This window comes from Sturnira hondurensis, unplaced genomic scaffold (assembly GCF_014824575.4).
Source record: "Sturnira hondurensis isolate 20B ecotype Veracruz unplaced genomic scaffold, ASM1482457v3 Scaffold0006413, whole genome shotgun sequence".
In the NCBI taxonomy this organism is placed as follows: domain Eukaryota; kingdom Metazoa; phylum Chordata; class Mammalia; order Chiroptera; family Phyllostomidae; genus Sturnira; species Sturnira hondurensis.
This window is the reverse complement of record NW_028079044.1, coordinates 1,917,126-1,942,368: the sequence shown is the minus strand read 5'-3', so window position 1 is coordinate 1,942,368 and position 25,243 is coordinate 1,917,126. Positions and strand designations below refer to the sequence as shown.

At 36.5% G+C, this 25,243-nt stretch overlaps 1 protein-coding gene across 27 annotated transcripts in view; it reads left to right on the top strand.

The window, feature by feature from the left end:
* Positions 1-25,243, top strand: part of NRXN1 (neurexin 1) — a 1,091,189-nt gene that overhangs the window by 957,255 nt on the left and 108,691 nt on the right. For 17 of the 27 annotated variants that reach the window (XM_037047873.1, XM_037047872.1, XM_037047866.1 and 14 more), the window contains 2 exons: positions 1,706-1,795; positions 3,164-3,483. In XM_037047873.1, coding sequence (XP_036903768.1) covers positions 1,706-1,795; positions 3,164-3,483 — 410 coding nt within the window. The remainder of the gene's footprint in view (positions 1-1,705; positions 1,796-3,163; positions 3,484-25,243) is intronic. The other 10 variants (XM_037047882.1, XM_037047881.1, XM_037047879.1 and 7 more) reach the window with 1 other exon arrangement.

Below are 25,243 nucleotides of genomic sequence, written 5' to 3'. Positions count from 1 at the left end.
TACTACATCAGACATATATAAGCCAAAATAACATATTTACTAACAATCACATTGCCTTAAGATAACCAATATTAAATTTTAATTTTATAATTTTAGTATACTTTCCAGATATCTGTGTATGTGAGTACACACACAAAAAACAAATTCTGCATACTTTTAAAAAATGAAGCTAAGCTTGGAATTTAAGTTTTTTGTATCCTTGGTTTTTTAATTATTAATATACCAAAATATGTTTCCATAAGATAAAATATTATAACAGTTTAATACTTACACAATACAGAGAAATACATATAAATGTTTTTATTAAACTTTATATTTGGCTTTACTTTTATATTTACATTTTAATCAAATACTAATATGTGAAATATTTTTAGCTATATATACAGTCAGAGGACAAACTCATAAGGTCTAAATGATAGTTCTTCTCTATTTCTCTAAAAGTCTGTGACCAATCAATATAATGTTGGGTTTATTGTGATAATTACATTGTTTAATGAGACTAGTACAAGAAAGCATTTGCAAATGATTCCAAATGTGAGAAAAATTTATTTCTATTACCTTCCTTAGCCAAATGTTCCAGTTTTTTTTCTGTGGGCATTTCTACCACTTGTTTATTTCACCACTGAGTCCTTGTCTGAGCTATTGCGAAAATGTCTTAGCTTAAAATTCTATGTTAGTTAATTTTTATGGAATAAAAGGCTCTTTGCAATATACACAATCAAGTGCTGAGGTGGCAGCAGAGATTCTAAGTGTTTTAGGTCAAGAATACACTGATCTACTTGCAAGAATTATTCATGGTCAATTTAAACTGTGTTTCTATCGGAAAATTGTTGTTCAGAGAGGCAAGGCTCACACTTAGTTTATGTCTATGCATAGGGCTCACTGGTTGTGGCTTATATTTGTTCCTTAAGGTGTCATGCTTTCTTTAGAATAACTTAATATAAAAGCAGATAGTTGAGTATATAAAAACATACATATAATTTTTTCAAATTGTTATGTATTTCAATATGTTAAGCTTTTAAATTAAAGGACACTCAAAGTCACTTTTGTCAAAGCCTTTTCCTATACTAACTCATTTGGATGATGCAAGATATATTCTCTTGTGATTTCCAAGTGATTAATAAACTAATTCGTATGGAATATATGAGAACAATTCAGAATCTTTGGTTTTCTTAAATGAAATGAATGCAAATTTCTATTTTCTGCTAGGACATAAAGTATGCTAGGCCTATCTTAGAAGCTTCAGTGTGCCAAAGATGGTATTAAGTTTGGTGTTCATAAATTACTAATCTGGAATAAGAGGTTGAATGTATTTTGAAAACTTAAACCTGTTTCACCTGAACATGTTTAACTAGTTAATAAGAAACATCAAAAAGACAAAACCCTGAGATCAATGGTCATTTTTTGTAAAGCTATTATATGCTGTTTAAATTGGTTGTTTGGGTCTGTCTATAACATAAGTTTAATAACCTAGCTCAAATGCAGACTTCTAATTTTCAATTAACATAGGAATAATTTTGTTTGCTAAAATAAAATAAATGAATGAATGACAAGTCTGAAACATGAAATGTTCTAGGTAGAACTTTTTAAAATTCCAAATTTCAAAAAATCATGTGGCAACTGTATAGCTCAAGCTTTAAGTATTAACTTTTAACCTTTGACCTTACAGATTTTAACCAATGAAATGTCTCTTTAAACTTTAAAGGAAACAATGATAACGAGCGCCTGGCGATTGCTAGACAGCGAATTCCATATCGACTTGGTCGAGTAGTTGATGAATGGCTACTCGACAAAGGTAAAAAACATTGATTAAAACTTCAAATAAAAAAATAATTTGAACATAACCAAGTAGTACTTCATTGTAACACTAATAAACATAAAAAATAAATTTTCCGTAAAACTAAATTAAAACAAATTTAAAACAGTAAAATGTAGATAGTAATATTTGCATACCTTGTATAATAATTTCTATACATTTTTAGACGTACCAGCTGTTTAATAATCTTACCCTGTTAATTTAAGGTTAAAGGGACTGTTAAATATAATCCACTAACTCAATCTATGAAGGTACTCACAGCAAGCATTAACCCAAAATGATAAATCATTCATAGATTATATTACATGTTCCAGCCTCTAAATTATTAACTAAAATATATGTAGTTCTGATATCTTTGTTATGGTCCTGAAAAAAAAAAACAACTCTTGGTTTAAACTCTAGGCATCTTAAATAGTGGGCAATATGGATTGCCAGTCAAAACGAAGTCCCTTTAACGTTTGCAACCTTCTAAGAGCATTTGAGAACAAGCCCTAATTAAAAGTGAACTTAAAGTTGTGTGCATGCTTTTTATGAGCAGAGAACAATCTGCTAAAACTGGATACTCAGTGTGATGATATTGGGACTGTTGTTGAGGGTTGCTGTTTGATGGAAATGAGCCATAATTTCTCCATTGGTTTGTGTATCATTCCTGAAGCCGCTTTTTACATCTGAAGCTATTTTTTTCATCCTGTTTTGTTTCGATAGACTTGCTGAAAGCCAATCAGGAAAAAAAATATTTTTTGGAATTTTTTTTGTCTCTGACATGCTCAGTATAAACTATGCATTTCTTTTCAGTGTGATTGCCGGAAAAATAGAATAATTCAAATAACAATGGACTATTGCCTTCAAAAATAAACATTTCTAAAGAATAGCATATAGATACCTGTGGCCATTAAGTGAATTATGAAATTTTTACCAAAAATTTAACATTAGATATTAGCTGCTGTAGATTAGTTTCTACCAGTGGTAATTTTAGAAGGACAAATACTTGAAATGTTAGCTATATTACATTTTTTAACCTAACAATTTAGACTTAAGACACTAACAGTATAAGATCTTGAGGAAAAGGGAAAGGGATCCATGAAAAATTGATTTGCAGTATGTATCTTTGATTGGTCTTTTAGCAAAAATACTACATTTACACTAAGTTGAGAATTTACAAGTATTTGCCAATGATTATGCATTTCATGGCCACCTCATTTATCAGCAATGAATTATGAGTCAAATAGCTCTCTTATAGTTTATTGCTTTCATTATCCACCCCATGAAAGATCTGTTTTATCATCCTTTGTAGAATGCAGAGTTCACAATCAACATTTTTGCATGTATGTAATATTATTTTTACAGGGCGTCAGCTCACAATCTTCAATAGCCAAGCAACCATAATAATTGGCGGGAAAGAGCAGGGCCAGCCCTTCCAGGGCCAGCTCTCTGGGCTTTACTACAATGGCTTGAAAGTTCTGAATATGGCAGCCGAAAACGATGCCAACATCGCCATAGTGGGGAATGTGAGACTGGTCGGTGAAGTGCCTTCCTCTATGACAACTGAGTCGACAGCCACTGCCATGCAGTCAGAGGTGTCCACGTCGATCATGGAGACCACCACGACCCTGGCCACTAGCACAGCCAGGAGAGGAAAGCCCCCCACGAAAGAACCCATTAGCCAGGTGAGTGTGAAATTTCATTCCTTCATTTTGGCCCTGTGATTATGAAAGTGGGTTTTTCTTCATAGGTGTTTTTTTCTGAAGTGTGGTTGTTTCTGATCGCAGGCATTATGGCTTCCATTGAGACTTGCTTGATATAATACATCAGTTTAACTATGCAATGTGTATATGCTGGGGCTTGAGATTTGTGGACTGTTATAAATTGCTTTGTGTTGGTTTGATCACTGCTTGGTGGTGGTCTTGATTTCGGTAATCTTAGTCTTGCTCAAGCTAAAGGGGTTGTCCGCTAATTACATAGGATTTTCACTCTCTAAGTTAAATGAACAAGTAAATTAATGAAGTATATGAGAGGCCTTGTGTGTTCACGCTTGCATTCATCAAAATAAAATGAAAGCAAAATTGAGCAGTTGCCTGGAAAACGTCTATTGTATTTCGGAGTCTCAAAGTTTTGAGTTGGTAGGCGTGAGGCTCTGGTGGTGAATGCCAGGTTCACTTTATTGCTGTCTATAAAGAAAATGCAGTTAGTTCATTTGAGGACAAAGACTGAAAGTATAGAACTTAAAAACTGACTTGGACTAACATACTTTGTATGATATGCGGCTAACTGCCCTCACCTAGAATCTACTTTGAGCTTATCACTCAGTCTTATCTCCATAAATGTTGAAAATGAAATATTTAAATGTTGAGTTTGTACCATTTGGAAGTCTGTTAATACAATCAAATTATAGTTATTGATTGCCTAACATGTATCAGGCGTTGGTTTAGATATTGGCATTACGTCGTTGAAGAGCAAGAGAAAAAGAAAACTACCTGCTTCATAGAGCTTACCTTTGGTGAAAAGCTAGCAGGACACCGTGGAAATGCTGTTAAATGCTGTTACATCCCTATTGACATTTGTTGCCCTTGTAGCTATCCTGATCTTAATTTTTTTCAGAAGTCTGTGTTCTCCTTGGTCCAAAATTGATTCTTTTCTTTTGTTTGTAATAGTATCTTCGATAAGTGCCACTGAAAGGTTTTCCAAATACATTAGTTTTCTAGAAACCGGCATTCAAAACATGCAAAAATAACAATTGCTTTTAAAATTGTTTTTATTTAAAATGTTTGAAACCGACCAAGTGTCCGAATTAGAGAGTAAAAGAAAGTGAATTCTGTTGTATCAGCACCCTATCTACGAATTAACCTAAGTTTACCAGAGAAAGAAGAAAATAGATTTTCTGATTTCTACTTTGAGAGGAAGAGGTGGGAGGAACAGAATAATAAAAAAATAGTAAACTCTGGCCCTGGCTGGTGTAGCTCAGTGGATTGAAAGCGGGCTTGCGAACCAAACGATCGTGTTTCTATGCCCAGTCAGGGCACATGCCTGGGCTGCAGGCCAGTTCCCAGCAGGGCACCCACGAGATGCAACCATACATTGATATTTCTCTCCTTCTCTCCTTCCCTTTCCCTCTAAAGATAAATGAATAAAATATTTTTTAAAAGTGACTTAAAATTTTTTTTCAAAAAACTAAATTCTGTAAATTCTTTAAGTGTAGTGATGGATACATGTACCTATGTGTGGCATTCATTCTCTCTCTCTTTCTCTGTCTAAACTCAGCCACAAAGTAAAATGACAGTCTGATAGGATGTTTGTCAATACATGTTTATTGATCACTCTACATGTGCCATACACTGTTTCAGCACTGGGGATACATCAGCAACAACAAACAAAAACTCCTGCCCTTATGGAATATATACTTTAGTAAGAATGTGTGCTTAGAGTGTAATCATTTTGTTGATTTTCTCTAGCTTGTTTGGGGTTAAAAGACTGTTGATAATCACACTTGGACCCTTGGATAAAGACTGGTGGGTGACTTTAGACAGATTTATATGTGTCTAACAGCTCCATTTGACGTTCTTTTCTAATACTTCACTGGTGATTAGTTATGGTGGTTTTTGGTTTAATGTTTAACAATAATCAAGTTAAGGTGAATCAGATATAGAAGAAATGAAATACAGAGCAACTGATAGATTATTTTCTTTAAATAAAATCAGAAGAGGACATTCTAGGATAATCAGGGTGGAAAATTTTTCCATGAATAAAATTTGCAAGAGCCAGACATCTTTGTTAGTAGTCTTATCTCATCATTAATGAAGTTACACTTGCCTACGTTGTGGTAAACCAGATATATCTCCAAGTAAGGAAAAAAATAATAAGCTTTCTTTTTGTATATTTTACCAATTAGTAACTGCTATGTATTAAGAAATTATGTTTTTTAAAAAATGTACAAAATAGTTATTTCATTTGCAAGCTAAACACCTATAAATAAAGAAAGAAAAACTTATGGGTTTTCCAATATTAATTAATACAGAAAAAGAACAGGTAACTTTCCACTAACTGCCAATTAAGAGTATCTCTTTTATTATGAGCTATTACATGTTTAAAAACTGCAGTGGTTTATAGAGATAAATAATGTAATCAATTAGTAAGTACTTGGTTCATTTGAAAGGTTCTTGATTTAAATAAAAGATTACTAGGTTCATTTAAAAATAGGTATGTTAGATTTTTAGATTTTTTTTTGAAACTCAATGTGTGGTTGCCTGTAGCACACCCCATACTGGGGATATGGCCTGCAACCCAGGCATGTGCCCTGACTGGGAATCAAACTGGTGATGCTTTGGTTCGAAGGCCTGTGCTCAATCCACTGAGCTACGCCAGCCAGGGCCAGATTTTTAGATTTTTAACAGGCCAAATACAGTGATTATATAATTTTGATTAATATGTTATAAATATTCAATTATGGTTTGGGCTAGTAGTTTTTAAAATTTACTTTTTTATAGTGATGTGATTACAGGCAATGTGTATATGGGGGTGGGGGAAACGCAAAGAAAAGAAAGGAAAGAACTATAAATTACTTTATATATTTTTTTAATTAAAAATATTTTATTTATTTATCTTTAGGGGGGAAGGGAAGGAGAGAATATCAATGTACGGTTGCCTCTCATGTGTCCCCTGGTGGGAACTGGTCTGCAACACAGGCATCTTCCCTGACTGGGAATCAAACTGCGATTGTGTGGTTCGCAGGCCTGCGCTCAATCCACTGAGCTACACCAGCCAGGGCTAAATTACTTTATATTTTTAAGTAACAGAATAATTTGTTACAAATTTTCTTTACCTCACAATTGATTTTTAAATTTTCCTTCAACTATAGAGATAACCGATGCATATAGAACCTCAAGTATGTGTTTCTTAGAATTGTCGAAATCTTGAAAGTTTAAATGATTTGTAATGCTAATTCCAGGACTGTAACCTTTGACCTGCCTTGGCAGGTTGGTGGAGGCATCTTCCTTTAACCATGTCTGTAGTGGCATCTCTGTGTGCTTTTATCAGCTGCCTTACTAAATTGAGTACCAAGAAGGGTCATTTTATTTTTCAAAAACCATCCTGGACTGTTTTCTCAATCAAAGTGTATTTTCCTCAGTGATAATACTGAGCCACTTCAGCTGCAGTGGCAATGTACCTTGGGGTGATTGCATGTTTTAGAACTATGGAAACAGGTTTTTGGTCAAGCAGAATTAAATTGGATTCATTTCAAATAGATGAGATGAGGTTTGTTCAGCCATCCTGCAGGGCAAGTAGTAGGAGAGAAATGTATTTTCGGTTTTCACCGTCATAGAATATAAAATAGCATTCATCAAAATGTCATCCCCTAAGATCTTGTTTACATCACCACTTAAAAGTAAAAATTTTTAAAAGGAAAAGTTTTTCTTCTTTGAATAATGTACAATTTTCAGACTAATGTTTACTTTAAAAGGCATGATTTTATATCATGAACTTAAAGAGTACATTCACCAACCTTTGTTATTAAATGGCTTTTTAAATGTGAATACAATATTAATAATACCTCTATATGGATTATATGAAATTTATAAAATTTGTTTTACTTAGAATATTTAATATCTAAATGTTTCTAAAAGTCATGCTTATCTCAAAAAAGATAAATTTCCTAAAATGCTAACTCAGAGAGTGACTATTTGCAAATATTTGATCATATAAAGATTATCAGGATGCTGAGAGCTTCTTGGGGTTGGAGACAGAAATTTCAAGCAAGGCTTTTGGCTGTTAAATAATCCCTCATCTTCTGAGTAATCCGGCAATGTCTGATGGACGTATATTGAGCTTAACATGAGTGAGTAAAAGTAAGCCAGCACTCAAAGAGCAGCATTCACTCCCTTTGGTTGCCACTCTGTAGAGAAAGGCAAGTGGAGTTGTGTGGTTTATTTGGAGATTGAGATGGTGACCTTACTTCTGGTCTGGGCTTAGTATCACATTTTGTGACCTTTCAGGCTCTTTCCTGTGTGAATATTTTGCAAGCTATATACATACTTTAGACTTGCACAGGTGTGCAACCTTTTGGCGTCTCTGGGCCACACTGGAAGAAGAAGAGTTGTCTTGGGCCACACATTAAATACACAAACACCAACAAAAATGGACAAGCGGAAAGAAAAGGCTTTAAGTAAATTTATGATTTTGTGTTGGGTCACATCCATAGCCATCCTGTGCTGCATGTGGCCCATGGGCTGTGGGTTGGACACCCCTGAGAGAATAATGATTCTTGTAATGCCTTTCACTTCATGGGATGCAGTATAATGGGAAGAACACAGTGAACAGGAGAACTGGTTTCCGCCTTCAACACAATCACTACTGTGCTGTGTGCCTTGGACAAGTAGTTCAGCTAACCTTGCTGTACTTTGGCCTGCTACCGCACTACAATAAGTGGACTGAACTAGGAGACTCTTGTCTTGTACTGAGCTTTAAAATTTCATCGTCTCTCATAATGATGCTTTTAATTATGTCCCCTGATGATTATTTAATGAAGCGTAGATTTTATCCTTGACTTTTACACAGAGTGGCCATGCCTCTCAGTTGGCCTGTATCTCCCTCATGTGTACCTGCTATCCCAGTATAATTATTATTAATAGTATTCCTTCCTGCCTCTTAAAAGCATCACATTTCAATCTATAAATTACATTTCACTCTCCTTATACAGCATATGTAAAGCTATCTTTGCAAGAAAATCATGCTTCATAAGAAAAATAAATAGTGAAGCCCTGTCCTCTACATTCCAAAGAGAAACTGACTGTGGTATCTTCACCTGGTTTCAGGAATCCATAGGTTTCTTTCATCTTCTTTTCATCTCATTTCAAACATCTTAAGTAAGAAGAGCAAAGAAGGCTTTGAGAGAGCCTGGCTCATGACTGGAGACTATGTTTGCAATTGTTAGTAGGAAATTAAAGTTTGGAATGGGGCCAAATCAGTCCGGCAGAAATAATGCCTGCTTCAGTGTGGTTGGTAGGGTAATAACATGGGTGCGATAATTTATAGTTTTAACTTGAATATGTCCTCTAAAATGTCATATGGTGTGCTTGAGCGTGAATGTTGTTATGTTATAGAATTACATGCTTGTGATTTTGTAATAAAAAGGGGTGTTATTTGTGTTGCATACTGTATATTGGAAAAAGTCTGTGGTTCCAGTGGAGCTTTTTCTTTTTTCTTCAGAGATGAGTTAGCAGATCTATTCAAGAAAAGGAAGCACCAAGTATGTAAGAACACTGCTAGTTGTCAGAGACACATATATTTCACATGTGCAGTGTCCTACAGAAGTTAATGGCATTTTATTCACATGGAATATTCCAGAAAGAAACCCAACTAGCATTTAAGCAAGATGAGTATTTGAATATGTTGGACATTGCTACTGCTTCCTGGCAGATTTGGATATATGAATGAAAAAGTAATACAATTTGTTTTTAAAATGTAAACAGAGTGCACAAATATCCCCATGAAAAATATGTAAAATCAACAAAACATGTTTTATAACTTCAAAGAACAAAATTTTATTTTTATTAAAAATATTAACTAACCTTAGTAGTGGCTTCATTGTTTTGAAAAAATCATTGCATTACTTATAATTATGTTTGTTCTGATAACCACTCTGCATTTTAAAATAGTGAGGATATGAATAATTAATTTTATTTTTCCTAGTCCAATAATTCTGCCAAATTCTCTTAAATTGATGTACATTTTTATAGCACTTTGTGCATATTGGGAAGAAAAACATTTGGGTATAGATTTTACAATACATACAAAGGCATATTCTTCTGAAACTAATGGTGCTGAGTAAGAAAAGTATAATTCATTGTCATTTTGAATGTAGGTAAGCAATTGTTATTAGAAGGTATATTCTCCCTCATTGCTTACAAGTAAGAGGATCAGAATGTATACATTTTAAAGAGTTTATTTTAAGAAAATTGCCCTGCTCAGTATATTGTCTTTGGTATCTAAAGTTTTCAGCAGATGTATTCACTATTTGTGGATACAACCTTGGTTTTGAGATGTCTTTAGACAAGGCTGGTTTTATCCAAATGTATCCAGCTAGCCAGCCATTTATTTGTCCATCATCCATCCATCTATCCATCCATTTAAAACACGTTTGCTGAGAACTTACTCTATATGGATTGATGTTCTAGTTACTGGACATATAGCATTATATTTATTGCTACATTAAATTTTATTGAACAAGATTAAACTTTATTGCACAAAGCTTGCATTCTAGTTAGAAAAACTGGACAATAAACATCAAAACTAGATAGGATGTCAAGTGATATAGGAAAAAAGTAGAGGGGGGCATTGGGGTGGTCATGAAATGATGAAATGGAAATCCTTTTTGAATCAACGTGCATAGATTGTTAGTTACATAGGCATCAATCATCATAGAATATTGGCATATTGAAATTCAGACTTATTCTCTGACCCAGCACGATCATACTCTACATGGATAATGCCAGTAGCAACTAACTGGTATTTTAGGGAACTAGAAAGCAGGGAAAAGAACAAAAGTGACACTATGATTTGTTTGTTTGTTTGTCTGTTCATTTACATGAAGGACACTCTCAGGCTGGGGCCAGGGCCTGGTCTGAGTGGTGGAGTGTGTGTTTTCCCAGGAAGGCAGACAGGGCCCAGGTGGAGTCCTCAGGGTGCACCTCAGGCTTCAGGTGTTGCAGCAGTAAGGGTGGGTCCTGATGGAAGATGGTGGGTGAGGGTGGGCTGGTGTGCACTGAGTGCCGGGGGCAGCTCATAGAATGGGGGAGTCAGGCACCAGCAGTGCTGGTGGAGACCACTTTTCCCAGAAGAAGCCCGGTCTCTCAGGATCTTGGGAGTTCTACAGGCCAGCAGAGGACCTGGGATAAGAAACACCTGGGTGCCCTGGGTTCCAGACTTTCTCGTGAATATTCTGGCTCATGCTACCTGTGAGGCAAACCCCAATCTTTGCCAATACTCCTCCCCTGCTCCGCACTGGCTACCGTCACTCAGAGTCACAGTGAGAAGGAACTTCACCCCAGGCGTCCACCCAAGTGCAGGGAAATGGTTTCTGGCCCAAAGGCTGTGTCGGAACAGAACTGCTAAAGGGCAGAGTGAAGGAAAGAACTACACATTCTCTGCCCTCTGTGGTCTTAGAGACACAAGACACTTGAAGTATATCAGAAATGCTATAAAATTGTAACATACATATGTGTGTGAGGAAAAAACAAAGTGCAGCTTGGTATTAGTATTTTTATTCTACACATGAAAAAATCGAGGCATGGAGACACCAAATAACTTACCCAAGGCTTTGTAGCCAGCTTCTTTACTTGGAGGTGATCTGGTCCTCTGGCCTTCAGTATGTCCTCTGTTTAGAATCTTACCACTTCTTGTCTTCTTATACTCTTAACTAGCTCAAGGTGTCAGATTGCTCTTTCAAAAATGCAAATATGATCAAGGCATTCCCTTCCTTAGTTCATCCAGGTATTGAGGATAAAGGCAACTTTCTTGAATGACCATCACGGTCCATCCTTCACCGCTGATCTGTCAGCCTCCCTAGAAGGTCTAGCGATTCTCTTTCCCCTGATCTGATAAACTAATTACAGCTACTTCTAGAGGTCATGTGCTTTCACATCTGTGTCCTCTGCAGGGAAGGCCCTTTCCTTTCTTCACCTACCTGTCTCCCTCTCTCACTCTCTTCCCAGCCTCTTCCAGTCCGATTCTGCATCTTGGGAGCTGACCATCTGAAGGAGCAACACTGGCCTGGGGTGTTATGGGCAGTGTGCTGTAGTGGTCAGGGGCATTGACCCCAGAAGCCAGGATGCCTACCTAAGTCTCAGCCTTACTTTTCCCACGTGCTGCCTGTGTGACCCTGGGCAAGTTACTTAGCCTCTCAATATCTTTGTTTCCCGTGTATAAAATGGAGATTATGGCTTCATCAACTGTCACGATGATTAAAAGAGTCCATGTGCTATGTGCACTATATAAAATGACTGCTTTTAACAATTTTTTTTTACCCAAAAATGGAAATTTCATACAGTTCATCCTAAAATATGAAGAAATAAGTGTCTGACACATGTAACCATTATACAAATAATGGTTATGTGTGAAAAGCATTCCTCAGGTACGAAGTATAAATTAATGCATCTTTCTTACTTTTAAAGTTGTTTTCTCTGCCACTGGAAAACTAGCTCTGAATTAATGTTTCTAAATCAAAGCATCAATTGTGTGGCATATAAGGAGCTGAATTCTCTGGAATGAGGTGTTCTCTGCGGGAAGGCAGCACCATTCACCTACACACGTTTGTGGGAGGTAGAGGGGGGAAGACAATGACTCAGGGGGAGAGTTGTCTTTGGCATGTAGTGGGAGAGGGCCATGAACACTAAATACACCACACAATGAACTGTCTACTGATCCCCGTGCCCCACATTATTTTATTTAACCTCCCACCACCAGCACACCCAGTCTAACATGACTATTGACTGAACAGTTCACGGATTTCCTGTACCTATTTCCCAGCTGTTCGCAGACAGAAGCTTGTTCACAGTATGGTACTGAACCTTGCAAATATGATTTCTTATAACTGTCCTTGATAACATGTTTTCATTAAGGAGCTTAAAATTTTATGATGTGCTTCTTTTTCCACCTGGGTATTGAAAACATCAAATACTTCCAGCTGTGAGTTGGACTAAATTGGGTTTGTGATTTCTGTTGTAATCTCTTTTTGCTTTAATCTTTATTAGCATTGGAAAAATATTGCGTGGGCCAAAAAGTTTGTCTAGTTTTTTCCGTATACTGGCTCTAGTACTGTCTTTAGTTGTCTTCAACTCCATTGAACACAATTTTGTTAGGTTATATTGTGACAGCTGTCATATCAGCCTGCATTCAAACAAAACATCTCAAAATTGGTGAATTTTTGTGTAGCCATTTTAATATTGAAGAGGGTAGAAGATACACAATATTTTTAGCATATTATTCCTTATTATTTGAAGAAAGGTAAAAATACAACTGAAATGCGAGAAAAGATTTGTGTAGTGTATGGAGAAGGTGCTGTAACTGATCGAATGTGTCAAAAGTGGTTTGTGAAGTTTCTTGGTACTACTGACATTTTGGTGCTGTGGGCTGTTTTATGCATCGGAAGATGTTTTCAGTGGGGATTTTCCCAGATAGGACTAGTAAGGTTGGCAGCGTCTTGATATTTCTGGTCTCAGTTGTAGGACAAATATCTATTTACCAAACAATGAGTTAATTTGTAAGTAGGCAGAATATACATAGTTTTATTTTCTTGTCTTAGTTTTCGTCAGTACTGCAAATGATTTGTGCCATAATATTTTGTGAAATTATGGTTTTCAATTACATAGATGTGTTTGTGTTATGCCTATTGATTTATTCCTCTTTTGCATACAATAAGCTTCTTTAAGGGAAAAAGAGAAGCAAACCATCTGAGAATTCAAAAAAGATAATTGTGCCTGTATGGGTGTGTGCATGTATGTGTGTTAACAATGCTTGTTTTTTTCCTTTCTTGATATATGTAAAACAGTAAGCTAAGAAGTCAAGATTAAATTTAAATCATTATAATTGCTTACATTTTTATCATCTAAAAGTTACATTAGATTTTCTTATCTGCTAGTGTTACTGAAAAGTTCCCCAACAATAAAAAAATATTAACATTACTGAGCTGGAATCTCAAGAGAAGGTTTAGCAAATTCATCTGCCTTTATACAACACTTACCAAATAGCTTTCACTGAATCCTCACTGTCACTGTTCTCTTGATATAAGATCCCAAGCAGAAAACTAACTAACACTAGTGTTAACCAATGGTTTCTCCAGTAGCATTCTAAATGAAAGTTAACAAAATGTAGCACTGGGTATGTATATATGTATGTCTATACATATTTTTTCAACCATGGTATATGTCTTCTGTTAAATACACAATACTTTTACTTAAAATTACAAATCAAATATCTTTTGTGTATCTAACACATAAAATCAGTTTTCAGAATATTGTATTCTTCAGAGTAATGGTGAAGTACCTAGTGATTTAGTGTTTTATAACAAGAACCATTTCCCAGGCATTTAGATCATTAGTGAATCCATACATAAATTATAAAAGCCCTGGAAACAACAATAGCAAGCTTTTGTACACCACAGATGTGTAGTCTGTTATTAACAGCAACAATGACACAAATGAAATTCAGAAACTAATTTAAAGAAAGAAAGATATTTCAGTCCCTTTTTAAGAACAAGTATCTGGAAGCAACCTGCTTTTATTATTTCACGTGTCCTGAGCATTGACAATGCGCTAGACACTACCTTCACTCTGGAATTACCCACATGCTGTGCAAAGCTTCTTCCAAAACAGATGTCATCATCCAATCGGCACATCTGATAGGTTTAAGGGTGTCCCAGCCCTTTTTGTCCTCTTTTACGATTTTCCTATCAAGGAGGAAATGGAGACTTCCTGAGAGCCATGTCGGGGGAGCTGGGTCATCCTCATCTTTACAGGAAATAAATACTGGGCTGTTGAGGAAGCCTTGGTACTGTTTGTTACAAGTCTGAGCATCAGGGTTGGACCCTTGTGTGAAGTAAAATATGAGCCAATAATAATGGGAATTTTAAAATTATGTTTATCTTTATGACAGATATTTTGGGGAGTATCGCCTAAACTTACATAGGCAAGGTCTTAGTATAGTGTCTGGCACGTAGTAGGTGGTCACTTTTTCCTTGCTTAGTATTCCTGTCCCCACTCTGCCATCTCTCTTTTTTCTCCTTTTTTTTTTCTTCTTTCCATGTGCTAGACCCCACTGTAGGCATGGCAGTTTCATGCGTGATGACCCAAATCTCAAATAAAAGAAATGGGTCTGAATTTGGCCAGTGCCATCCAGGGAGTAGGTAACACATGTATTCAACTATAGTGTCCCCAAAATCCTGGCAGGCTAACCACATGAAGAGTCTATCTGCTATACCATGTTGTTCTAGCTATTATGAGACCCTTGATAATATATCCCAGCATTAAAACTTTGGCAGTAAAACTTTGGCCCTGGGACACTCGAGGGAGAATTATCTTCATATTTCTTCTACCTCTTAACTGACTTTTACTGCAGTTACCCCTGAATATGTATCAAAAGGCCTTACCCCCAGCTAGAAAACAGTGTAGGTACTTGTGTGTCTAGGACCAAGGGGAATATAAATTTCTTTCTGTAGAAAATAGAAAATATTCACATTCACTAAAGGGAAGACTTCGATTCTAATTTCCGTATTTCAGACGTGGAAAGGATTCATCCAGATGCTTTCAAATTTTGTGGTGACATTCCTACCTCTGACTTTTTTATGCACCGCAGCAACGGGCCTTCAGTAGTAATCCCAGACAGAGACAACATGCAACCCATAATAACAGGATGGCAGATAAGACATCGCAAGGGCAGCCAGATGACCCACTTCTGTTAGGAACTGATGGCTTTCTTCTATTCTAACTAAGAATTTTTGCTGTAGTTTCAGATGGAAGTTTCATTACATTGGTAACTGAAGTTGCCCATGTTTTCTTTCATTGCTTCTTTGTCTTATATATACCCTTGCATTCTGTAGTATTTAGAAATTTGATTCAGAAAAAGACAAAAGAGAGAAAGTGTAAAGCACCTAGTCTGCAACTCGTCTTTGGTGTGGTAGCGATAAACTGCTTGTACTCCTTAAACACAAAATGCCACGTCCCACTGTCGGATGTTGCCCCCTGGGCCAGAAGTGTTCTGCTTCCTCCCCTTTTCCTGTGCTGCAGCTTTACCTGTGATCTTATTAATAATTAGCTCTCCATTTGTAAAGTTCTAAAGCTTTGCTAATGTTAATGGTACGGGCTAATTTTAAACCTGGCATTTCACTTGATGCTTTTCCAAAGAACCCTAAGCATAATGCATTTCCTATTTTCATAGCACTTTGAAGAGGTACGTAAAAAGTCATTTAGCTAAATAGCTATATGTACAATTATCTACCAGCACTTTAAACCTTCACTTTAGTTTTCTTTTTGACAAGTGCCTTAAAGTCAAGACCTATGCCTTATGGGTCTGTGCATACTCAGCACCTCACATGGCACTCTGTGCAAAGTGGACACTCAGGAAATAGTTTATAAATAAGTAAGTTGATGAACACACAGAGTGCATATTCCAGTGCTGAGATAAACACTGTGTGTTGCCTAGTCTTGAAATTTCCCAGACTAGTCAATATTTGCTGAGGCTAAAGATAGTACATATAAGAAGGAAATAAAAAATGTGTTTCCTTCATATGCAGTTAAAGATAGTTTTATAATACAGTTGTTTTTTTAAAAATTATATGCATACTTAATGTAAGCAAAATATATGGATATGATACGCAGGAGGCAACATTCTCATTTCAATTTGTACTGTTGACATTTATGTAAGTCCAGGATGGAAGCGCCCATGGTTGTCCCCATGATGGGAAGCAGAAGGGTATACAGCAGTACAGTTTTGCCTAGCAGGCTACAGGTTTGTGGGTCAAAACACTTTTCCAGGTATTCAGTAGGGTCTCATCATTTTGGGATTATGGTGGTTTATCCAGATGGGGGAGGGGCGGTGCTCATGGTCCTCTCTTTGGAGTAATATTTTATCACTGGCATAATTTATAATTGCTGACACATTGTAAAAGTAAAAACCAGGCTGACTTTTAGTTAGATTTATTATTAGTATTAAATTTTCTACAGCAGAGCCGCCCATGCTGTACATAGCCGGAGCTGACTGCTCCCGCCGCCACCTGGGGAGGCACAGATTGGTAGATTTGTGCAAGTAGTTTGGACCATCTTGAAGAGTTAAGATCTCACATTTTCATACAGCGTCTATGATTCTTTGATATCTCTAGTTACCTCTGACTAGTTGAATAAGCAGGTGAAAATATCTAGGAAAACAGTGAGGAAGCCTGATTATATGAGACTCACTCCAGACCCACTTTGCACCAGAGACTCTTGACAGGGTTTCCTGCAAAGATGGACATTGACTTGACATTTAGACATTGACTCTTGCTAGAAACCAGTTAGAACTGGGGAGAGTGTAAAGTGTTTTGAAAAAATAGTCATTGCCAAGATTAAGCTTGTAAAAGCTGTGATATTTTTTGTAGGCAATTAAAATGGGGACTGAGTACAAAGAATAGAGAAGTAACAGAAGAGATTAGAGGAACATGCTGGTATACACTAATTGGACTCAGACTTAAATGAAGTTTGGGGAGTGGAGTGAATTCTTGATGATGGATAAATCTAGATGAAGCCTAGGAAGTATCAGATACATTTATTCTTCCTCTGTTGGTTATTTGAAAAGACAATATATTTAAATAGGTGGTACCTCAAATTGCAAATAATAACATTAATTATAACCTGTTCTTTTATAGTACGTCTGAGGCTAATAGTAGGAACCGGGCAAAAATTGCATTTGTGCTTTATTGTAAGAATACAAAACAAGTGGAGATAATTGTTAAATTATTTTTATTAAGATAATACAAGCTCATGAAAACAAATGAATATGACTGAGAACATAGCATCTATGAAGAAAAACAATCCCCCAATCTATTTCCTCTCTGATCCTAGTATTTTCCCAAAAAGATGATATATTTTCAGAATTTTGGGGGCTATTAATTTCATATCTCTAAATAATATGCTTATATTTCTATTTATCCCCTTTATATAATATTTATGCAATCTCCACTATGAAAATGAAGATCAGCTCCTGACTTTAATTCCTTCTTTTTCCCATCTTCTTGGAATTTCATTCATACACACACATCCATGTTTAATACATGAGTCCCCCCTTTTCTGCAGAAGATATGTTCCAAAACCAGTAGTGGATGTCTGAAACCATGGATAGTACTGAGTCCTGTATACACAATGTCTGTTTCCTGCACATACATACCTATGATAAAGTTTAATTTATAAATTAGGTACAATAAGAGATTAACAACAATGATAAAATAGAACAATTATAATAGTGTATTGTAATAGAAGTTAGGGCTTTGAGGCCATTATTAAGTAAAATGAGGGTCACCTGAACCAAAGAACTGCCATACTGTGACAGTAGACCCAATAACCCAGGAGACTACTGTATACACTACCCAGGGAATAGTGTGTATAGACCAGCTTGGATACACTGGGCGAAGGGATGATCCCCGTCCCTGGTGCAGTGGAGTGGGCGAGCACGTGCTTTCATCACACTACTCAGAATGGTATGCAATTGAAAACGTATGAATTGCTTACTTCTGGACTTTTTCAGTTAATAATTTCAGACCTTGGTTGACTGCAGGTAACTGAAACCATGGAAAGTGAAGCCATGGAGGAGGGGGACTAGTGGTTATTTTTGTCACTTTAAATAGTATATTTACATCTCTATTTCACATTCTGCTGATTTACAACAATCTCTCTTGAGTACCCACGTTACTAAGATGGAGATACTGTACTCCTGCAAGTTACTCTAGCTTTCATTTTTTCACACCTTATTATATCATTACATTTGCAGAGCTGTTAGCCTTAACATTCTGTCTAGCAACTACAACCAAAGCTTCCAGATTTTATCTATGGGGAGTCTACATTGGAAAAAAACAATAAAGAGCATTTAGATCACTATTCCTATATAATTATAGTCCAGTACAGTTCTCAACTATGCATTACAATGACCTTTTTTTTCTCATGAGTCCAATATCATGATCAAGGTAAAAGGAATTCCCTTTCATCCTATCAATTGCTCAAAACCAGGGCATTTTATTTTGCTTCGTATTTTGACTATTTCTATCTTCCAGTTTTATTTTTCTAGACGTTCTTCAACATCTTATTTTTTCTTGCATTGCTCCCTTTGCCTTGATTGTTTCATCACTTTACATTCCAATCATAATTTCAATTCGATTAAACCTTCCCTTTCCCCTACAGACATCTCTCTCTCTGTGCTTTCTGTTCTTCAGCACCAGCCTGTACTAGTTGTTCTCGAGTATGACGGGAGACCCTGTTCAGGCTGAAAGTACTCAGAGTGTGTAAGTAGCAAGGCTTGTTTTTCTTCTGCGGAGATAGCAGACATTGAGCACACACTTAAATGGCAGAATGAAGAGAACAGCCACCAGAAGGGTCTTATCATCCCTTGGACAATTTATTTGCTTTTAAGAGAACTATCTCGTTTTTTGTTTGTTATTTTATTTTTGCCTTGAGATAGGAAAGAAAACAGAAAAGAAAAAGCTATTCTGTCCTGTATTTTAGGTTATACCAAAATAATATAACCCAAAATTAATATTTTTGTCTTCCAACAAATTATCCTCCAACTTAACAATTTAAGTAACACACAGTTATTCCTCGTGGTTTATGTGGATTAGGTGAATTTAGGTGAAGCTTTGCTGAGTGCCTTTAGCTCAGAGTCTCGTGTAGAGCTGGAGTCAAGCTGTTGACCAAGCCTGAAACAATTTCTCAGTTTGAAGGTTTGACTGAAGAATGGGAATCCAGTCTCAAGTTCACTTACATGTCTGTTGGCAGGTCTTGTTCATTCACATGTGGTCACAGGACTGCCTTATGAATGCTGGCAGCTGGCTCCCTGCCAGGACAAGTGATCCAAAAGAAATGGGATGGCGAGGGGGAAGGACAGAGAGAGGCTCCCATAGGATGGGAGGCATAGATTTTTCATAACCTAATCTTGGAGGTGATATTCCATCATGGCTCTTAGTCTAGCTCACACCCAAGGGGAGGAACTTACACAAAGACATGACTGCCCAAAGCTGAGGGTCTCTGGGCACCATCCTAGAGGCCCACACAAAGTCAGAGTAGGAGACATCCAACTGGTATGACTTTTTATGTATATTTTCTGCTAATCTTTCAGATCTTCAGGTTGGCTCCTGATGACTCTCCCATGTATCGCTCTCCATATTAGTCTAAATTGTCTTGTTTTTTTTTCTTATTTCACTCATTAACCCTCTAAAATGGAAAAAAGATCCATTTTTATCTTCCACTAGAAATTTCTTTACTTTGTTGGCTCCATTGATTTTTTTCTTCTCTGTTAAGGACTTTACAACACACTTTAGTTCTAGCTTTTTATTTTTGTGTGGCCTCTGGATGGAGAAACATTAAAAACATCTATCTATTCCTCCCCAACTTGAACTGGACATTAAAATTGAAACTGTGACTTGAGGAATTTAGATGGTTTGGTACTGCCATGAGTCACTAAGCTGAAAAGAATGCCTTCTGCCTTGTAAGTGACTTCTTTTAACATTCAAATGGCAGATGAAAAGTATCCTCTCCATCCACAGTTAATCTTGTTTTTAACTTTTAACAGATTCTGAAATCAATATGTCCTTCTTGCCATTTTTTAATTCCGAGTTTCCCAGTCTTTCGCCCCATTGGTTGAACCTGCTGAAGCAGTTTCCTGAGTATTTGAGCGTGCTGAAGAACCCTCACTCTTTCCAGTTTGACTGAGTTCAGCAATAATCATTTGGGCTCAAAGAACAATCACAAAAATTCCAAATGACTCCATGGTTGATGAGGCCTGAGTTCTTTTACATGATTTTATTGTCTTTCATTTCTGATGGTTAGAAGCCAGCAAAATAGCCTTCAGTCTCTCTAACATCTTATCTTTAATGAAATCGTAGAAGGAAATAGCCTTATATTTCTGATTTCATAACCCTCTATTCATCAATGGCGAAAAGCCAAAATGAAAAGCCAGACATAGTTTTGTTCTGGTCCAGTTCAATTTGTTCCAGAGCATAAGGAACAGAAATATTAGGGGGATATTAGAGTTGTGTTGGAAAAGAAGAGGAGTTTTTATTACTAGCTGTCTTTGAATCTTTCAGCTTGAGAATCACTTGCATATTAATTACAATGATAATTAAAGCAAAATTACTGCTTGTTTTGCTAAAAAGAGACTCAGAGTGTAATACAAATAAAGAGCAAAAAAGAGAAACATTTTACATTTAGACCTGACCATACATAACGTGTAATAGCCTTGTATAGTTATCATTACCTATTTTTTGTTTATCATTTCAAAGTTAACTGTTTGTCCTTACTTAAATTGGATCCCCCCTTTTAAATTTCCAGCTTATTTTGTGTCAATTAGTTTTTACTCTATTGCGAACTACCCCAAAACTTAGTCACTTAAAACATTTAGTTGGTTCATGATTCTGTGATTCTGCAATTTGTACTGGGCTCAACTGGGTGGTCTTTCTGAGCTGGGCAGGGCTTGGCTGATCTTACTTGGTCTGGCTCATGGATGAGCAGCTCCCCGATAGGCTAGGGACTGACTGACCTGAGGTGTCTGAGGACAGCTTATCTGTGCTCCACGTGTGTCGGCACATCTTAACACAGAATTCCACAAGTGACAGTGCAACTGTGCAAAACTGCTTGAGGCCCGGGGTCAGAGCGTGCTAACTAACACTGTTTCTGCTGCATTTGCAAAGCAAGTCACAACGCCCAGATTCAAGGAAAGGAATTGCAGAAGTTGTGCCCGTGTTTGTAATTGATCACAATGTAAGGAGTGTGAACCAGATTAATATTTATGCTCTAGCATAACAAATGATAAAACCATGTCGTGACATACATTTGAATAACCAAAAAGTCAAATGAAGACAGAGAAATGCATATACAGATTTATCAACATTTGAAAAATTGGGGTTAACAATAGTAAAACTAGCTATACCCATTCCACCGACCCTTCTCCAGAGACGATCTCTTACACACAGGTTGTGTTATCCGTTTCTTCCTGGGCACATGCTGTATGGCAGCAGCTAATTTGTTTGTTCCACACCCAGTGGGTGCTGCTTGAGGTTTTCCCCCTCTCCTCCCTGCAGATGTGAATCAGCGAATTTTTATGGTCAAAGATCACATTATTCAAAGATCAATCTACTGCAAAGTACATGAATCTCTTTTGAGAGACAGGTGTGATCCTGCATGGTCTGGACTTCATACACTTGTCACAGCCTCTGTTTCTGTGTCTCCTTTTTACATAAACCTACACATTTTCCTCAAGTTTATATTTCAGGTTATTTTTCTATTAGAATATGCTATGCAGGCATCATAAATTTCCTTTTTATAGTATTTTCATTTAAATCATGGGCTAAAGAGATGTCAAAAGTTCAGCAAAGGTCATTCATTGTATTTCCTCTCTGAGGATAACAACATTATTTGAATTTCGGTCTACCTCCAGGATTGTACTTCTAATTCCCATTGACATTCCCGTAAAATTTACGTAAATAGCTGGCAGACGTTAACAGGTGCTTTTTATTCTCAAAAAACATTTTTAAGAAACAAAAAGAGTACTCCTTTCCCAGTAACTTGGTAGAGAGAGTAAAGCTCTATGAAAGAAGGAAGACCCAGGTAGTTGAAATTAGAGAATATGTTATGGACTGAATGGTTATGTTCCACCAAAATCCCTATGTTGAAACCCTCCCCGCAAAGTGATGGCATTAAGAAACGAAGCCTTTGGGAGGTAATTAGGATTAGAGGAAGTCATAAGAGAGGAGCCCCCATGAATGAGGTGAGTGCCGTAAGAGAGTCACGCGAGAGCTTGTTTCCTCCCTCCGTCTGCTCTCCACCGTGTGAAGATACAATGAGATGTCGGCAGTGTGCAACCCGAAGAGAACTCTCACCAGAACTTGATGATGCTGGCACGCTAGTCTTGGAACTCTAGCCTCCAGAACTGCAAGAAATAAATCTCTGTTGTCGATAAGCCACCAAGTCTGTGGTTCTTCGTGATAGTAGCCTGAACTGGCTAAGACAGTGTGATATCTTGATTCAAGTGGTACGAAATCCTAGGACAGTAGCAACACTGATACTCAAATGCAGGTATTAGGGAAACTTCACGAAGCTGAAAAGATCTGTTTTGGAAATTGCCCAAACTTGTGATTTGACTTCCCCAAGTGTAGCCTTCTTATTACAAATAACCAAGTTATATTGGCTTTCATTTCTTCTTGAGATGTGCAGTCAATAAAGTGTTCTCATTTTGGTAACACGTGCTCATTGTTCTGTGATGAAATGGAAGAATAAAATATGAGAAAGACATGTGGCTTTAACTATATTTAAGATAAGTAGAACCAAGCTTTTTTTAAAATATATTTTATTAATTATACCATTACAGTTGTTGTTTTATTCCTCCCTTCATTCCCCTCTACCCTGCACACCCCTCCCCCACCATTCCCCCCCTTTAGTTTATGACCATGTGTCTCAAGTTCTTTAGATTCTATATTTCCCATACTATTCTTGACCTCCCCGTCTATTTTCTACCTATTGTCTATGTTATTTTCTGTACCTTCTCCCCTCTTTTCCTCCTCCCACTCCCCTGTTGCTAACCCTCCATGAAATCCAAAGACCTACATCCAAGATTGCTTTATCCAGCAAAGTTTTCATTTAGAATGGAAGGACAGATAAAGTGCTTCTCAGATAAGATTAAATTCAAGGAGTTCATCATCACCAAGCCCTTATTATATGAAATGTTAAAGGGACTTATATAAGAAAAAGAAGATGAAAAATATGAACAGTGAAAGGACAGCAAACACACAGTTATCAACAACCACACCTAAAACAAAAGCAAACCAAGAGGACAGCTAGATTAGGAATGGAACCATAGAAATGAAGAACCAAGCTTTTAATCTCAATTTAAAATAATGAATTGTAGTTTTGAATTACATTCTACTGCAGGCCAGTCATCTCTGCTAAGTGGACCTTAGAATAACATTATTCATGTAAATCAACAAAGAAAAGATGTTTTTAGAAAGAAAATGGAGGATTATGCAAATAGTTAAGGTATAGGTTCTATATGGGTGTGCACAATATGCATAACCATCTATAAGTATTTACATTATTTTTATGTATTTATTAAGTAAATATTTGTGAAACTATTACTATACTTACAGTAATATTCTAGGTAGGCAGTGTAGAAACGGCAATGGATCCAGTAGATTAAAATCCATGCCTTGGGGGTGTCTAAATTTTAGTGAACAAAGAAAAATATAAGCAAAATGCATAAATAAATTATGTTATCTACTAGATAATGATAAACACTCTAAAGAAGAAAATTAGAAAAGCAAACTAGGTAGTAATTTCCTTAAAAATAGCAGGTATGAGGTCTTCATTAACAGGTTTAGTTACCAGCAATGTTCACTTAAAATATCCAATATTAGATAATAATTTCACTGAGTCGCTGATTTCCAATTGTGAATGCCCCATCCTTGACGTCATAGAACCTCCCTGGTAGTTCCACAGTGTCTCTGCCACCTGTATCCAATTTTGGGGACATAATTCTTTATTAATAAGAATAAAAACACAAACCATCTCCCTGGAAAACTGCGCAGAACAGTTTTCATGCAATGTGAGTATTTCCTGAACTTAAAACTTGTTTAGCCTGAAACCCACTTAGAAAAGTCTGAAGTCACTTTAAGTTGTATCTAGTGCCCTATCTAAAATAGGGCACTACTATAGAAATAAATACCTTCACCTGAGGCAAAAATATGTCAGTTTGGAAAGAACTTGGCCTTTCTGTAATAAGAGTATACCAAAATTTGTGAGAATGTGTGGTTCTACTTTGTATTAGTCTGCTCTCGCTGCTATAACAAAATACCACAGACTGAGTGGCTTAACAGAAATATATTTTCCCATGGTTCTGGTTGCTGGGAAGTCCAAGATCAGAGTGGTGGTTGACTTGGTTTCTGGTGAGAGCATTCTTCCTGGTTCATACATGGCTGCCTTCTCATTGTCTTTATATGGGCATTTCAAGTACCTGGACATAGGGGAAAAGAGAGATCACTCTTCCTTTTCTCGGTAAGGCCAGTAGTCTTACAGCATTAGGGACCCACACTTATTGCCTCATTAACCTTAATTCTCTTTAAAGTCCCTGTCTCCAAATTCAATTGCATTGGGGTTTAGAGTTTTAACATGTCCATAGCACACTCTAAACTCGAAACAGACTCAAGCTCTCCAGTTCGGAGCCTAGTGTACATTACTAGAATCTACAAATTTTAACCTAAAGTGACATAATTGTACTTATTTTGTCAAATCTATAAAATTAAATATTTTTTCTATTTCTCCCACCATTATAGTATTTCTCTACTTTGAATGTCAGTAAGACAATCTCCCAGCTGGTCTTGTTTCCAATCAATCTTGAGTACTGCCACCTAATTAATTCTAGTAGTATTACAATAGAGAAAGTTTCAGGTCAATTTCCTGTCTTCCAGGAGGCCCAAAGAAAATCTCAATTCTAATTTATGTATGGAATGAACAAGAAAATACTTGCTATAAATGAAAAAAAGGTGCTTTTATCTCTGGCACATATCACCAGACTTTCAGCATATTAAGAAATAATATTCTTCCTAATAATAATAGATGGCTAGTCACAGTGAATAGTGTATTCATCATTTTTAGTATTCTCCAAAGGGAATTTTTAAATTGAATGTAGATATTATCTCTTTTTAAGCCCTATATT